Source organism: Octopus bimaculoides, chromosome 11 (assembly GCF_046866305.1).
Source record: "Octopus bimaculoides isolate indiv1 chromosome 11, ASM4686630v1, whole genome shotgun sequence".
Lineage (NCBI taxonomy): Eukaryota > Metazoa > Mollusca > Cephalopoda > Octopoda > Octopodidae > Octopus > Octopus bimaculoides.
This window is the reverse complement of record NC_142938.1, coordinates 45,774,173-45,792,388: the sequence shown is the minus strand read 5'-3', so window position 1 is coordinate 45,792,388 and position 18,216 is coordinate 45,774,173. Positions and strand designations below refer to the sequence as shown.

At 36.1% G+C, this 18,216-nt stretch overlaps 1 protein-coding gene across 1 annotated transcript; it reads right to left on the bottom strand.

Moving 5' to 3' along the window:
• Positions 1–1,591: 1,591 nt before the first annotated feature.
• On the bottom strand, positions 1,592–18,206 carry LOC106869494 (uncharacterized). Its single transcript, XM_014915256.3, has 5 exons — positions 18,069–18,206; positions 15,386–16,100; positions 13,439–13,652; positions 10,876–11,005; positions 1,592–1,840 (listed from the first exon to the last, which is right to left on the bottom strand). Exons 2-5 carry the CDS (start codon positions 16,083–16,085, stop codon positions 1,694–1,696), a joined length of 1,191 nt encoding a protein of 396 aa, XP_014770742.2. The 5' UTR covers positions 16,086–16,100; positions 18,069–18,206; the 3' UTR covers positions 1,592–1,693.
• Positions 18,207–18,216: the final 10 nt, after the last annotated feature.

The window sequence follows — 18,216 nt, the reverse complement described above, 5'->3', positions numbered from 1 at the left end:
CATCTCTATATTATATATATATATATATATCATCATTATTTTCATTTATCACTTGTCTTCTATATTTGCATGAATTAGATGATTCAAACAGGATCCAATGAGTTAGTGGACTGCATCAAGCTCCAGTGTCTACTTTGACATAGATTGTACCTGATGGATGCCCTTCCCAACACCAACCACTTTAGAGTACTGAGTGCTTTTCTCCTGGCACCAGCACTAATGAAATTACCATGTAACTTTCATGATTAAAGAGCCTTTTTGATTGAGTGGAAATATGGTAGAGAGGGAGGTGGCTTTATGATAGGTTGTGAGAGGTTAAAGTATAAAAGACAGGACAGGAACAGGTTTCCTGCTGTAGAGGAGAGACATTACTTCACATTGCATAAGAATAAGTGGGCATAATTGAAGTGGAGCTGCAAAGAGCTATGAAGATGGTAGTGACAAGATATCAAAACCAGCAGTATAAAAGGTGAATAGAATAGAGAGTAGGGATAGATTGGGAAGAATGAGGGATGGTTATAGATGGTGGTAGGAGTGTGAGATGAATGTAGTGAATGGTGAACAAGGGTGAAGGTGTAGGTGATGGAAAATATGACTGGGAGAGCAGCAGAATAATAAGAGTAATGTAGAAAAGATTACATAGGTCAAGCCAATTATTTGATTTGCTAGTAATAACCTCCCTGAAGTTATATCTGATGTTAAAAAAGGGAAGGACACAGATAATGAAGTATGGAGCACACAATGCCTGAAAAGAAATAAAATGGCCACAGCTGGAATGCCTTTGATCATAAGTGTGTTTGATCAGAACCAACTTCAAGCTAAACAACAGCAAGTTAATCAATTAATACAACTGTTGAATTAACCATAAAAAAAATTTACTTTCTGAACTAAAACTGTAAGTCAAGAGATAGAATGAGCTAGATAATCTGACACAATACTGGTTTTCTTCTTGTTATTGTTGAATATACCCCAGTTACTTGTGTGTGTGTGTGTGTGTGTGCGTGTGTGTGTGTGTGTGTGTGTGTCCGTGTGTGTGTGTGTGTGTGTGTGTGCGTGTGTCTCACCACTCACACACAGAAAAAAAGTAGCAAAAAAAAAAATCAATTCAATGTCAGCAAAAAAAAAAAAAACATATCCAGTTGAGTCTCCAGAATTAGCTTAGCTGTTATAATTTGTTATTTTTGCCTGAATTAAATTAGAGAGTAATTAAATTTAGTTAGCTTTGCAACTACTGATGTCTGAGTGTCTTCAGGGATTGTGTGAGTGAAATCAAAAGCAATGATATATTGTAATACATGTACAAATAACTGATTTTGAGGTCTTTCATTTTTCTGTAAGGGACATCAGGTGTAAAAACTCAAGGTAATCATACTGTTTACAGTTTTTATGATTTGTAGTGGGTTTGTGAATAATCACCTCAAAGTGACCAGATCACAGTCATATTGCATAATCTTGTCTTAACCGAAGACTAACCAACATCAACAGACTGGAATGTTCAAATTTGCAAATCTTTCTATGATTACTAGTATGAATGTATAATTTTAGAAAGGATGACGAGAGAAAATTTTTTAAAAATAAAATCATCACACAATTGCAAAATATGATATTGAATTTATTTACAAAATTCTGAACCAGGCTTACTGGCAACCTGACTCTCACCACACTTTCTTCATAGTTAGGACAAATTTATCATCTATTTAGTCTCTCCAAGCGAAATCCAGTACTGACATAGTCGAGATTGCCATTTCTTCCAATAGTGCTGGCATGATTTCTCATTCATTATGTGCACATCAGCAGGAGAGCCATTTGGATATACTACAATGATTATACCTTTCTTTACCTGAAAAAAAAAAAAATTATAGTTTTTAGATTACTAACAATTCAGAATGAATCAAAATTTTAGTTTAAGCTTCGAAGAGTAGCTGATGAAGGGCAGAAATCAAGAAATGGTAAAAGCTGACAATTCTGACTTGCTTAATACAAGCATATGATAAAAGGCATGACTAAGTGGTTTAGAAGTTTATTTTGCAATCATGAAGTCTTGGGTCTGATCCCACTATATGGAATCAAACCCAAGACCTCTTGTGCAAGTATTTTACCATAGTCTTGGGTTGACTTTTGAGCAAAATTAGAGAGAGGGAAACTATATGGGGCCTTGTCAGATGGACTGTACTTGTAATTCAAAAGAGCAGACTGGTCACACACTGTGTCAAGCAGATTCTGCCATAAAAGGGATAGGTGCCTGTGGAATACTCTGCCACTTAGACTAAAATGCAATCAGTAGGTAGTTCAGTTGATCAAACAACTGGAACACTCACTGTCAAAAATGACAACAATAAATGCACATAAAATCGCATTAACTCTATGTTATTGTGGCTATATAAAGGCTGTTATCTGACCTTTTGTAATTAGATACATCACATCAATAGGTGATCAGGCCAAGAGCAAAATTAAGATGGTAAGGAATTGAACCCTGGCCACTTACTTACCAGCTATGCTACTGAATGTACTGTGCATATACTTCAGTCCACTGAAACATGTTCTCTTTGAGAGTATAATTGCAAACCTATACAAGTGAATGTGTGAAAAACAAAATATGGTTTTGAAAGTATCTATAAGACTAATTTTCAAACATTGAATGGCTATGGGGTCCACGAGAGTAAAATATTAATCTAAGGGGTCCAATAGGTAAAAATGGTTGAGAACCACTGACTTAGACAGCTCTAAACAAATTACCTACAGCTTAAGCTACATATCTTCTTGAAAGCATCATAACCAGTCAGCCATTGAGCTTTTATTAAAAAAATTCATGCTATTGAATAAACTGCTACTATCTACAGTTGTTCTTTGTTATTTTTTGTATTGCATTCTAGTATTGCTAATTTTATCGGAATATCACAAATTGGTTTGGTTGGTCACTGGAAGTATGCACATATACTAGCATTAAAAGGACAATAAAAATTTAACTCATACTATAGAGGACAATGCAAAAATTCATATATATTTAAATCTTTCAAAAGCTAATTTATGTCTGACAACATGTGTTAATTTCACACGTAATTGTATAAGATAGCAAAACACTTCAATATAGTTTCACTTGTTTCCACTTACATCACTGTGGAAACAATCAAGCTTATAAAAATAAATCCAACAATTAACTAAATGAAGTATGTCTAACTCAGTAACAAAATATTTTCTTTAATAAATACTAAGATGTATTGTCATCATCATCATCATACTTATCTACTGAGCCTTAGATTGTCTGCACTCAATAAGAATGCAAACTCTTTCTGAGTTCAGTGCCATATGGATTTTATTTAATATTTACAAATTATTATTTCACCCAGAAGTTACTTCACTATAATGGTGGTCTGAGTGGGATTTAGAACACAGACAGGATAGAACAAGGAAAAATTTTGTTTGATGTTCTAACAATTCTGTCAATCCACCAGTCTGAATTGGTCGTTTTTGTATTCACTCTGAAAGGATGAAAAGTAAAATTGATCTGTAAGATTTGAACTCAGAACAGAGAGCTGAAACAAATGCCCACAAGGTTCTGATGAAATAACAACTCAGTTACTTCATTTTATAATAGGTTAAGCTGCAATATTAAGGCAATATTTAAACAACATACAACATATGACATTAAATGAAATAGTAAACAGTGATAATACATAATAAATATAGCAATTATACAAAATAACAAAAATCAGATATAACTTACAATGACACATATAAACATATATAAAAGTAATAATAAATTTGTAAATGTTGGTTTTGGAAGAACAGGCCCACCACACCAGTAGCAGGATCGTTTTCCTGAAGCTGCCCAGACTGGAGGGCATGAAAGATTCATCTTTAAGAAGTTCCTTGATTCCTCATTGGCTAATTCCATGATTAAAGCAATTTTTACCAATGATTGTAGGTTGTCTTCAGTAAATTCAAGTAACTGTTGATGAATTTATTCCTGAGATGAAATTGTTGCAAATTAGCAAGTGACAGTATTGTTCTGCATTTAGAGACTGTATATGACACTCCTTTGCAAAAGCTTTCATGTCAATCAGAAAGCCTTCTATTGATTGGTCTTCTGCTTGAGTATGATTATGTAGTCTGTGTTTAGCCATAATAGATGTTTCCTTGATAAACTTTTTATCGAGGAGATTGAGGGCTTCCTGAAATGAGATACACTCTTTCTTTGTTTGCTCTATGTACACATGTAACATTTTTTGCCAATAACTGTAATTTGTAATTTTCTTCAGACAGATTGTCAATAAATGTTTTCTGGAAAATGTCTGGATTCATAGATGTTCTTAAGATTAAATAAAAAGTATTGCAACAACTGATGGCTTTATTCAGTCTTAAGAACATGCAAACTTGAGTTAGTTATGAAATTTATATAATGTGAAAGGAAATGATACAGAAGTGAATGAAGATAGAAAGTACAAGGCTGCAGTGAAAGATGGGTTAGAAACAGGATCACAACAGTATACACAATATAGTAGTGAAAGACTTCAATAATATATCTAAACAGAAGCAAAACAATATGTCTATACACCTCCCTCAATGCTAGAAATTAGAGTTCAGTTGTATGGCAACTTTAGGGAAGAAACTGTTTCTAAATCTGGCACAAACACAATTGTACAATCACTCTACTAGGAAGAGACAACCTCGAACACCATACATACCATAAATAAACTCAGCAATTAAATAAGAAACAAAAAGAAAACAATAAACTAGCAAGTATTAACATCCAATATAAACCATAAAATAATTAGCAACACAAACAACAAACAACTCTTAACAATGACCACATCAAATGCCACAATGACAACTTCAGATAACATTAATACACTCCAACAAAACGTTCTTTTGTTCTTTTTCTAAAAATCAGCCACCAAAATCTGCACAATGACAAGAAATATAAAATAAATACAAACATCTACATCTGCTCATAACAACACTGCCAAAATATGGAAATTAGATGAAATCTTCGCAGTTTCAAAACCCAACAAAAACCTATGTGTGGTAGGACCACAGACATTTCCCCTTCTTATGCACATCCTTCAAAATTTTAGAAAAACTCATCTTTATTATCACTACTAGTACATGACCCGTCAATAAGGAAAAAACAATGCTATGTTTAGAATAACATTTCAATTTAATTCAACTATTGTTTGAGAAATACACAAAAGATATTTGATAATATATTTACATATATTTATTTATGCAAATACTTTACAAAATCAGTAATAAAATAACAAAGAAAATATCAAGCAAATCTGTACTTTTTACATAGGCAACATATCAATATTTACACTATTTCCATGTAGACAACATTACATGTAAGTCTCCTTACATCTTCATTATAACATCTACTTGTTCCTGATCTAGTAAATTTTTTTTGATCAACAAATATTTTAAGATTCACTGGATCCCCAACTCTACTAAGAGCGACATATAACTGGCCATGAGTAAATACAGACACAGGCACGTAGATACCACACTTAGAAAGGCTTTGTCCTTGACTTTTGCTTATAGATATCGCGAAAGCAGGTCTCACTCGAAATTGGTGTCTTTTCAAAGTAAAGGGCAAATCGGTATCAGATGATTGCAGAATAATGCAGGGAATCAAAAGTGTGCATCCTGCATCAACACCAGTTATTTTACTTGCAATGAACAAATCATCTGACACCGATAACACACTATAACGTGTGTCATTGCAGTGCCTCTGATCTAAGTTTCTTAGCAACATTATAGGAACACCCGTTTTTAATTTGATAATGTGAGGTGGCATGCCACTTATATTAAGAGAATTCAGAAATTCAGGACAATAGAGTGTAGATTGTTGATCTTCTTATTTCTTTATTGCCCACAAGGGGGCTAAACATAGAGGGGACAAACAAGGACAGAGAAAGGGATTAAGTCGATTACATCGACCCCAGTGCATAACTGGTACTTATTTAATCGACCCTGAAAGGATGAAAGGCTAAGTCGACCTCGACGGAATTTGAACTCAGAATGTAGCGGCAGATGAAATACCGCTAAGCATTTCGCCTGACGTGCTAACAATTCTGCCAGCTCGCCATGTGGATTGTTGATCTTCTGCAACGGAACCAATACTCCTCAGAGTATATGTCTCACCTAGAAATTTCTGGATTATGTAGTTATTTAGATTGTCAACTTCTTCATTCTCTGTTGTTAATATTGCAGAGGCATCAAGCTGTTAGATCAGGTTATGAAAGTTACAGAGAGGGTCATAGCTCAACTAATTAGGGAGCGAATCAATTTAGATGAGATGCAGTTTGGGTTCGTGCCAGGTAAAAGCACTACTGATGCCTTATTTCTAGTAAGACAGCTGCAGGAGAAATACCTAGCCAAGGATAAACCTCTGTACCTGGCTTTCGTTGACATGGAGAAAGCCTTTGACAGGGTTCCCCGATCCCTTATCTGGTGGTCAATGAGGAAACTTGGGATAGAAGAATGGTTAGTGAGAGCTGTGTGAGCCATGTACAGAGATGCTGCCAGTAAGGTGAGGGTTGGAAATGAGTACAGCAATGAATTCCGGGTAGAGGTAGGGGTCCACCAAGGTTCCGTCCTCAGCCCCCTCTTATTTATCATAGTCCTCCAGGCAATCACAGAGGAGTTCAAGACAGGTTGCCCCTGGGAGCTCCTCTATGCTGATGACCTTGCCCTAATTGCGGAGTCACTATCAGAACTAGAGGAGAAGTTTCAGGTGTGGAAGCAAGGTCTAGAATTGAAGGGCCTTAGAGTCAACCTAGCTAAAACCAAAATCCTAATAAGTAGGAAGGTAGATAAAACACAAACCCCTTCAGGTAGATGGCCCTGCTCAGTATGTAGAAAAGGAGTAGGTAGTAACTCTATAAGATGTACCCGGTGCAAGCTATGGACACATAAGAGGTGCAGCAACATCAAAGGCAGGTTAACTAGCAAGTTAGTTTTTGTTTGTGGCAGATGTTCAGGTGCAATAAAGACTGTAAACAAACAGGAAACAACTTCTATCTCATTCCAGGGTGAAAAACTAGAGGTAGTCGATAGCTTCCGCTATCTGGGCGACCAAGTTAGTAGTGGGGGTGGGTGCGCTGAAAGTGTAGCTGCTAGAATAAGAATAGCCTGGGCAAAGTTTAGAGAGCTCTTACCCCTGCTGGCGACAAAGGGACTCTCACTCAGAGTAAAAGGCAGACTGTATGACGCATGTGTACGAACAGCCATGCTACATGGCAGTGAAACATGGGCTGTAACTGCTGAGGACATACATAAGCTCGCAAGGAATGAAGCCAGTATGCTCCGTTGGATGTGTAATGTCAATGTGAATACCCGTCAGAGTGTAAGTATCTTGAGAGAAAAGCTGAACATTAGAAGCATCAGTTGTGGTGTGCAAGAGAGACGATTGCGCTGGTATGGACATGTGGTGAGAATGGATGAGGATAGCTGCCTGAAAAAGTGCCACACTCTAACAGTTGAGGGAACCCGTGGAAGAGGTAGGCCCAGGAAGACCTGGGCTGAGGTGGTGAGGCAAGACCTTTGTACATTGGGCCTCACCGAGGCGATGACTACTGACCGAGACCTTTGGAAATGTGCTGTGCGTGAAAAGACCCGGCAAGCCAAGTAAGATCATTGCTAGTGCCCCTGGACTGGCTCTTGTGCGGGTGGCACATAAGATGCACCATTTTGAGCGTGGCCATTGCCAGTACCGCCTGACTGGCTTCCGTAGGATTTTCGAGCGAGATCATTGCCAGTGCCCCTGGACTGGCTTGTGCCAAATTACAGATTTTTCCAACATATGCTCCAATTAGAGAAGACCTTTGTGTTCTTCGAACCACTGGAAGAATTTGAAGGAAATCACCACCTAAAATTATCAATTTACTGCCAAAGATCAAGTCATTGTTCATTACATCTTTCAGTGTTCAATTCATCACTTCAAATAGATAACGATGACACATGAATGCCTTGTCCCAAACAATCAAGCGTGTATCATGAAACAAACAATCAGTGATATCAAGAGGAGATATTTTGCATGTTGAATTACAGTTTACTGTTATGAGGAGCTTGAATCAAGAGTGAGCAGTGTGACCTAGCTTCAATAGTGGCAATGCCTGATGACACTGTCACAACAGCTAGTTGGTCACTTTTGTGCCCATAAGACAGTAATATATTAAGAAGAAAAGTTTTGCCAGTACCCCCGGGTGCATCAATAAATATCAAACCACCTTCATTTCTATCAATTTTCTGTCGAATATTTTCAAAAATGATTCTCTGGTCATTATTTAGCATATGGATTGAAAAATTCTTCTGCATTTGGATCCATCTTATCTTCATGAAGTAGAACAGTATTCATTTAGAGATCATAAATAGCAGCAGGTAATCCAAAAAATATTGAAATACAGTCATGCTGACCCATGCGATGATCCAGTTCACACAGCATATCATGAGAAAAATTGTGTTGTCTCATTTGATGGAAGTAATCTTGGCAAAGATCTTCGCGAAACAAGTATAATTCTAGTGGTCTGGATGGAGAGCAAAACTGAAAAATACTGATCAATTTCATAAATCATTTGCTGAACATATTGTTCTTGCCTCATTTAGACAAAGTTCCCATTTTTGATCATAGATTCATCATTTGACATGCGTGTTGAAAATTTTCACAAACAACACTGTTAATTGGGATTAAATTTTCAAAGCTTGTCGCTCCCATTTTATGTTGAAGTAATAATCTACGATAAAATAGCTCCCCTCGTACAGGTGGAGAGGAAGTTCTGCTAGGTTCCTCACAGGCAAAGAACATGGGTATAAGATTTTCTGAGTAGGGAACACCAATGAGGTTGGAGGCGTGGGTATACTCCTTGCGGAGAAATGGGTTGATGAGGTAATCAAGTTAGTCAGAATCTGTGATAGAATACTTAAGCTTAGATTAGTGCTGCAACATGGATTAGCAACTATTATCTCGGCCTATATTCCTCAGCCAAGACTACTTGATGAACAGAAAGACCAATTCTATGACACCCTCTTGCAGACTACCTCATCAAATGACAGGGACCTTCTGTTTGTGGCTGGTAACTTCAACGGGCTGGAGTTCTGTGATGCATATGATCTTATGATCTGTAATACTAACTTCAGGAAACCTGCCAGTCACCTGTTCACCTACCAGTCTGGTGAGCACACTGGTCAAATTGACTACATTCTTGCCAGGAAATGAGAAAGATGGCTACTTATAAATGCCAAAACTTTCCCAGGTGAAGAATGCATCCCACAAAATAGGTTAGCAGTAAGTATCTTCAGGATCAGGGCTAAATGGCTGCCCAAAGACAACCAGCATGGAAAAGAAGGATCTGGAAGCTTAAGGATCCTCTGAATGGACAGAGATTTAGAGACATATTACTTGAAGCTTTTGACAAAAAAGAGGAGGATATAGCATCACATAATGTGGAGGACAAGTGGAGGTTCCTACAAGACAACTTGTTGAGGGCTACTGACCAGATTTGTGGCTGGTGCAAAGTCCCTCTCGACCTAAAGTAACGTGGTGGTGGAACAATGTAATTGACAGGGCCATTAGGGAAAAGAAACAGGCATGGAAGGACTGGAAGTGTGGTGGTAGCAGGGAACTGTATCAGATCACCAGAAGGGAAGCTAGGAGACAGGTTTACTTAGACAGAAGGAAAGTAGATAAGAAAAAAATTTGCCAATGTTCTGTATCATGAGGACTAGAGACTTGAAGTGTTTTGTATTGCAAGACAGTTTGTGAGAGAGAATTGTGATGTCACAGGAGAGAAATGTGTCTGCATGGACAAGGGATCGCTTGCATTTAATGATGCTGTAAAAAGAGAGACTTGGAGATGCCACTTTGAAATCCCAGTTTACCATTGGAGGTATACCATGGATTCATGATGGCTAACGAAACCAATGACTACATATGCATAGACTGTCGTGTCCCATTATACATTTCACCCAGTTTTCAGATTTATGATACCAAAGTTAATTTTTGATGCTTTATTAAGCCAATATACACCATTTGATGCTGTTGAGTGATCTTATCCCCACATATACCTGAATTGAACCCTGGACAAATCAAATCGCCAGCCAACGACTATATACAAATTATATAAGAACTATTTGCTGGTATGCAACAACAATGCATACATGAGATTAAATTCAATTATGAACAAAAAGCAGTGCTAGTGTTGTAAACATTATCAACCGCACATACTCTATGTATGTGTTTTGCTTGTTTGCCGGTTCACTGCAGTTGGTAGGTAAGTAGGTAGACAGACAGATAGGCAAATAGATAGATAGATATAATAACAGTTTGACTAACTCCACATTAATGTTTTGTGAGTGTGTAAGATGTATCAATGTTGTCATCAGTTCAGTCAACCTGTTATTAAATACATACAATTCCGACCAACCAACCCATCTTCCTCACTCTCTCTCTGTCTTTCTCTCTCGTTCCTGAGCTGTGTTTTAATATGATATTTATATCACTGAGTCATGTGAAGGATGGAAGCTTAAATAAACTTCAGTTACTGAGCCATATACTTCAAAAACCTTTCTGGCTATTATCAATCCCATAACCCTTAACCTGTCTGAAATTCAACCAGTTCTTAACATACCATTTAGTTTTCTTATCCCTGGAAAAGAGACAATCCAAAATAATACTCTATTACAAGGCCAACAAACAGCTTTTTCAGTATCACTAAGTTATTATTGTCCATCAAGATGAAGTATTTTACCAGTGATTGACAAATTTGAGGAGTATTCAATATTTCTTCTGTAAGAGATACTAAACATTCCTCTAAAAATCAAGCTTTTTTTTACACAGAGACATGTGATTTCAATATGACTCTTTTCTTATTTTCTTACCTGATCTTTAAGATTGCAAGCATTATAAGCACCCATATAAGCAGCCAGTTGAATTGGGCTATCAAAGGTATTCTTCAGAAGTGGTTTTGGTTTTTGTGAAGTCTTCCAATCAATTAAATAGACTGCATCTCTGGAAAAAAAGAACTTACTTAAGTTGTAATATGTGTGTAGCTGAGTCCTACATCCCAATGGATTATAGGACACCTGACAAATTCAGCATGCAGATAAGGGTTCATCAAAGCTCAGTTCTTAGTCTTTTCCTGCTTATTATAGTCCTCTAAGCCATAACAGAAGTGTTTAAGCTTAGCTGCTTCCTATAAATGAATTTGTGAAAGATTTAGTGAAGAAATGCTAAACATAGAAAGCCTACAATCAAGAAACCTCAAGTTAACTTTGCAAAAATGAAAGCATTTGTTTGTAGGAAAGATGATAGAATCCTTCTACTATCAGAGAAATAGTCATGCTTATTATACAAAAAAGAATGGATGGAAATTCCATAGCATGTCCAGTCTAAACTATGAATGCCCTAGAGGTGCTGGCAGGGAAAGTCGGTTTCAAATGAGGTTAAATGCACATGGAATAAAATCCTCTAAATACTTCAAAGATTCTATAGAAGTAATTGATAGCATTTATTACCCAGGTGACCTAATGAGCAGTGGAGGTGGATGTTATGAAAACATAATAGCCAGAGTAAGAACAAAGTAGAGAAAGTTCAGGGAACTATTACTCTACAAATAACAAAAGCTTCTCTTTCAGAGTAAAGAACAGATTATATGAGGATTGTGTATAAAGTGTAATTTATTTATACTAAAAGGTAATGAAATATGAGCCTTAATTGTGAAAGAGTTACAAAGGCCAGAAAGAAATGAAGAGAACATACATTGCTGGATTTGAAATGTTAACATGCATGAATGAGCACAAATAAGGTGAATGAAAAGCTGGATATAAAAGGAATTTGATGTAATGTACAAGAGAGAAGACTGCACTGGTGCAGGTATGTAACATCTGTTGAGAATGTCAGTCGTATAAAGAATTGTTGAGCACTTGAAGTGGATGGAGACTGTGAAAACAGAAAAGTAAAGAAGACATGGAATGAATTGATGAAACCTGATCTTAAGAAGAGCAAAGGAGAAGACAAAGAACTTTGACAAGTAACAATATACAGTGCTTGAGAAAACCCACCTGCCCATGTTAGAATGGCAAAACAGACATTAAAAAAAGTGGGAGTGATGGAGGATGAGGTGTATAATATATCTGTATATGCCTATTATGTTCATGTAAAGCATCTGTCTACTGCACTTCCCTCCCTTTATTACGCTCTTATCTATCCCTCACACACTCACCTATTCTCTGTTCGCCACTGCTAAGGTAGAGATGGCAATGGATCTATCTGTATACAATCTTTACACCACCATCTCTTATCAATGCTTCTCTTCCATCATGTCTGTGTAACAAGCAATGGCATTAGATCTGTCCATATCCAAAAATCTGACACCCTCACCCTTCTTTACTTTTACTATTGTGCTCTCTCCATAGGTCAATTTTTACAGACACCTTCCACCCTCCTTTACAATCATCTATCCTAACTGCTACGTGCAGCAACACTTGCTTTCTCTTACCATCACCTAATTTTATTGCTCTTCTCCACTCTCTTTCTGTCACATTACTCTCTCTCTTCCATTACCTTGCCTCCCCCTTATCACACCCTCTTCCTCCATCACATCAATCATAGAGTTTTCTATTCATCTACTTACAAGTAGTTACCTGTCACTCTCTCTCCTTTGAGTCATCTCCACTATCACTTTTTTGCCCTCTTGTTCCTACACTGCTTCTCCCATCATACTCATACTTAAAACTTTGGTGTTACATGGAACAAAGCAATCTATCTAGTGTAGGTGCAATGATAAAAGGTACACACTTTAAAAGGGTTGGTATTAAGAAGGACATCTTGCCATCGAAACCATTGAAATGTACAAGCAAGATATGTTCTTCTGACCCATTTAGGAGGGCAATCACAACAAATAAGAACCAACATGGAATATGAGAAATCACCCAACCTTGGAAAGTAAACATAAAATGATAACGATTTTATAAACACACACATGCATGTATATATATATTACTATGGCACTCTGTCGGTTACGCGGGTTCCAGGGTTCCAGTTGATCCAATCAATGGAACAGCCTGCTTGCGAAATTAACGTGCAAGTGGTTGAGCACTCCACAGACACGTATACCCTTAATGTAGTTCTCAGAGAGATTCAGTGTGACAAGGCTGGCCCTTTGAAATACAGGTACAACAGAAACAGAAAGTAAGAGTGAGAGAAAGTTGTGGTGAAAGAGTACAGCAGGGTTTGCCACCACCCACTGCTGGAGCATCGTGGACCTTTACATGTTTTCGCTCAATAAACACTCACAACGCCCAGTCTGGGAATTGAAACCGCGATCCTATAACCGCGAGTCCGCTGCCCTAACCACTGGGCCATTGCACCTCCACTATATATATATATATATATATATATATATATATATATATACATACACACACACACACATCTACTTACTTGTAACAACCAATGCAATCAATTACTCCATTGTATATAAGAGACTGGTGGGTCACAAATGTCTCAATACACTTAGTGCTGTTTATCAAGGGTAAAATGCTTTGCAAGCTTTTCCAATATGCAGCAAATTCATTGCTTACATCTGATTCTGTAATAGTCTTTGTAAGAATGTTTTGGATGAAATTATGGAAATTAGTTCCATTGTCTTTTAAATCTGAAAGACAAAACAAATGAAGAAAAATGTTAGATATTAACATCACAATGAACTTTGTAGAAAACATTTATTTATTAGACTTTATTGAATCCAGATGTACAATGTGGTGTCTGGGTTTTCAGCAGTCTTCCATCTTAAATGATCTCACCAGTGCTGTTAAACTAACATTCATTCTGTTAAGAAATGTGCCTCTTACACTCTACACCCTAGATCACTCATAAAAAAAATAAGATACAAGCCATCACATAAAAAGGTTTGCAATTGACCAAATGGATAGGTACTTGCCAACTGACTGAAGTTAATGTTTCATGAACTGACATTATATTCCAGGTAAAAACGTAGATTTTAAATATGCAGTCCGTCTAACTCTTAAATATGTGTGTAACCAGTAGGATGTTATATAATTAATGACTGTTTCCTTAACATGCAGATGCATTTCAAAAAGCAAAACACATCTCTTAAAACTTAAAGCTTAACTTTGGTAAATTTTAGATATTAGTGACAGAAGCAGCCTTTTGTATCAAATATCAATTTACATTCAACTTAACTTGGGCATGTTGTTTTAAATACTGTAAGCTGTGGTAATCATCCTAAGAAATCATCTTATATAGAAGTTAAGTGCTAAAAGGCACAAATTACATCAGCAGATAAAATTTTGTCAGCACCGGTAGATGGGATTGTTGTATCACATGATTTTTGGTGTAATTTTTGCTTCCTTAGCAATAGGCACCCAAACACTGAACACCAGATCAAAATTCTGTCAAACTGACAGTTTAACACTGACAAAGCAGTCGGTGATGTTGCAAAAAGCTGGCAGGCTGTGTAGAAATTAGCTATTAGCAATTGAAGCAGCCTTTGTAGCGAAAACTAATATGCACATCCAACTTAACTTGGACATGTTTTAAATGCTGTAAGCTTGGTAATCGTCTGGTAAAATCATCTTGTATAAACATTATGTGCTAAAAAGTATAGCAGATAAAATTTCATCAGCAGCAGTAGCTGAGACAGTTGAATTATGTAATTTTTGCCTCCGCAGTAACAGATACCCAAACACTGAATGCCAGATCAAAATTTTATTTGAAATGAATCAGTTGGAGATAACATTTCAGATGATCTTAGCACCTAAGTGAACTGATGTACATATAATGAATTGTTCTACTTAGAAATGCAACAAAAGGCCAGCATCTTTTTGCAACTCACACTTCATGTTGTTTGCTCAAAATCTTACCAACTCAAGTAGAAATAAATTAACATTTTCTCAATGAGCTTGGAAAATGTGAAAGGACACCACACTAGTTTATTGCCCTTCACATCACAACATGAAGACAAAGTTTTCAAGAATACTTAGCAGGTTACAAACAACCACATAGACAGTAACATCTCCCACTGAGTCTCACTATAAGGACATTTGTGCATTGATCTCATTATCACGCCATTCTATTCAGTACCAATAATAATAGAACAAAAATTTCTTTGAAGGGAGTAGAACTAAGTTTAGGCTTTGAAATCATGTGTTAAATAAATCTCAGAAATTTGGGAACTAGAAAATTGTTTAGAAAACTGAGTGAATTCTACTGCTTATGGAATATAGTAAATTAAACACAAACTTACAACTAAATGATACATAGAGCCTTTGAATGTAGTGTTTCTAGTGGTTATATTATAAAACATTACATCAAAATATAAGCTGCAAAATAAAAATTATTTGAAAAGAAAAATGTATTTCTACAAACCTTGCTGATATTTAAAAAAATTCTCCTTGCCAAGTTCTCTAATCATTTTTTCTTGCCATCTCCGTAAAATTAGCTGGCTCTGCGGTGATAGTGTTTGTTGTAGTATAGAGGTCACAGATGGAACTTTATGATCAATTAATGTATCCAAAATATCTTTATAGTCTGTGTTATCCAAAACAGTTTTTCCTGAGTCTACAATAAGCATCTTAGAAGATATGAAATGTGAGATTATGGCCCTCCAGTTATCAGGTAAAACTAATTTAGTACAGGAATCAGAAAAACTTTGAAGCTGATCTGTATCTTCCAAAAGAGATGTAATATTTTTCTCTGACTTTTTTGTTTTTTCTGAAATGTTTTCACAAAGTAAATCCTTTTCTTGTAGAGCTTTTAAAAATGTGTTTTTAGCTAGATTATTCTTAGGGTATTTTGAAGAAGACTCTTTGGTATCAGTAAATGCAGGTTTTATAATCCTCTTGGTAGATGTAACAGGTTTATTATTCTTGTTAGACTTCTTTGAAGAATTGAAAGCTCCATAAGATTTCAGCAAAGGTCCATATAAACGGCGGTTCTCTTTATTTAGTTTAATAATTGCCTGATGTTCAGGTTTCACTGGTTTAGACAAACTTGTAGAACATAAGAAGAAATATCTGGTATTACATAATTTGATGATATAAGTTCTTACATAGTATTTTGCCAGCATACTGCCAAATTGTAACTAGAAAATCAAATAAAATACAATTAAATTAAGTATCACTATAGTTATGATCAAAATCTGACACATCATGCCATGGTCCCTCAATCACCCTGGTATTCCAACCATTCACAAAGCTTGTCCCAATGTTTTGACTGCTGAACAGTAGCCCTTGTATGCACAGGAGCGTTGTAACTCAATTGAAAAATCATACAGACATGAAAAGAACTTCTTTTACTTAATTTTGATATAAAAATCAATGGTAGTATACATTATTTACATTTGACGTCAAATGTAAATAATGTACATAATTCCTCATCTCTTAAATATAGAACTCAATGATAGTAGATCAGATAGTTGCTATCAAATATAAAAGTAAAAATTTTATTGTTAATTTTTCACATATTTTCTTCAAGATTTTTATATCACAAGAAAGAAAAATTTCCCATGAATTCAGTTGTCATTGCTGAATCTGGCCATGATATAGTGAAAAAGCACAAAGTCAATAAATAACTTGGAGAGAAGGGAGAGATAATAGAAGGCACAGAAAAGGAATGATTGGTAAAAAAGTAGTGTGGACAGGGATAATAATGAGAATGAGAGATGGAGTTTAAAAGAAAGTGGTTCCAGGGGGAGGAGGTAAGTGGAGGATAAAATCTGCACTGTTCAGCTCACAAATAATTACAGTAGCTGAGTTGTACCATAGTTAGAAGAGTGGTGGGGGATGGGTGTTAGGATGGTGATATGTGGGGGAAAGCTTGACATAGGCAGATTGGGTGCAGATAGGGGTAGGGTTATGAGAATTTTTGCCAAACTCTAACCCTAACTCTAAAACCCGAACCCTAAAGCTAAAACCAGTACAAACACACGAACGATGTCATAAATAACGGCACTAATTTTATTCAAGGGAAAATATCCCATTCCACCGCTAGAACGTGTTGTTTACATTCCATAGCAGTAATTGTTTTCCCGTCAATAGACGTCAGTGATTGGTTGAAATTACCGAAATACGACAATTTTAACACGAAATAACTTTAAAAAGATAAAATTTTCTCAATAACACTAAGAGTAAAAGATGTTTTATATGACACATTCTACCAGTGTCCCAAGTTTGAAAGTGTTTCATTAAAAAAACAAGTGGCGCCCGCCAATGCAGTTTCATTTAGATACATTCCAAATTCCGCACAATACATATATTTTATTTGAGTGATAATATTATCGAAGGTAGTATATTTTATTTTAGAATTCACATATAAATAATATGGGAATTTTCCATTTTACTTTCGTAAAATCGAATTTGTTAATTTAAACTCGATTAGCATCTCTGATAGGCACCCTGCTGCTCCTCGTTTTATTGGGAATCAGAACGAAATCCTTACAGATCAGCAAATAATCAATGAAAAGCATACAATTACAACTCTAACTCGATCTTTATCAGATTCAGCGACTTGTATTGCTTGGTGTGTCCGCCGTGGATTGTTGAAGAACACAGTGACCAGTGTGTACTTATAAATAGGGGAGGCATTAACGACGGTAAAACGTGGTACTGCAACACGTGAAAAAATAAAGCTAGTATTCGTCAAAGCAGTTGGTTCGAAAACAGCCATCACAGTTTGTACAATATCATCCTTCTCTCAGAATGACATTTCTCGTGAGATTCAGTGCAACAAGAATACTTGTGTTGATTGGTGCAATTTCTGTCGTGCCTTGATTTTACAAACGTGCAATAGGAAATTACTAATAATATTATTGGCAAAACTACAGAGTTGTACCCCCACCCCGATTTTGGAAGGTCGTAACTTTCAGAAAAATGAATATTTTTTTAATGAAATTTTCTATGCATATATTATTTATTATGTAGATTCCGAATATACAAAAGTTTTCGGTGAAAGTGTTGGGGGGGGGGGCAATTTTCGGAAATTCAAACTGTTTGATGAAGCAATTTCAAAGAATGACTAAATGAAAACAAATAAGCGAAATACACATTCTTACGTTATCAAGGTTCCCGCCTTTTGCTGAACACCGGTTACTTCCGGTTATATATTACATTAATCTTATCCGCCAATTGTTGTATCTATAATTATGCCGCTATATAGTTAATGAAACTTTAAAAATTTTCAAAATATTAATATTCAAAAAT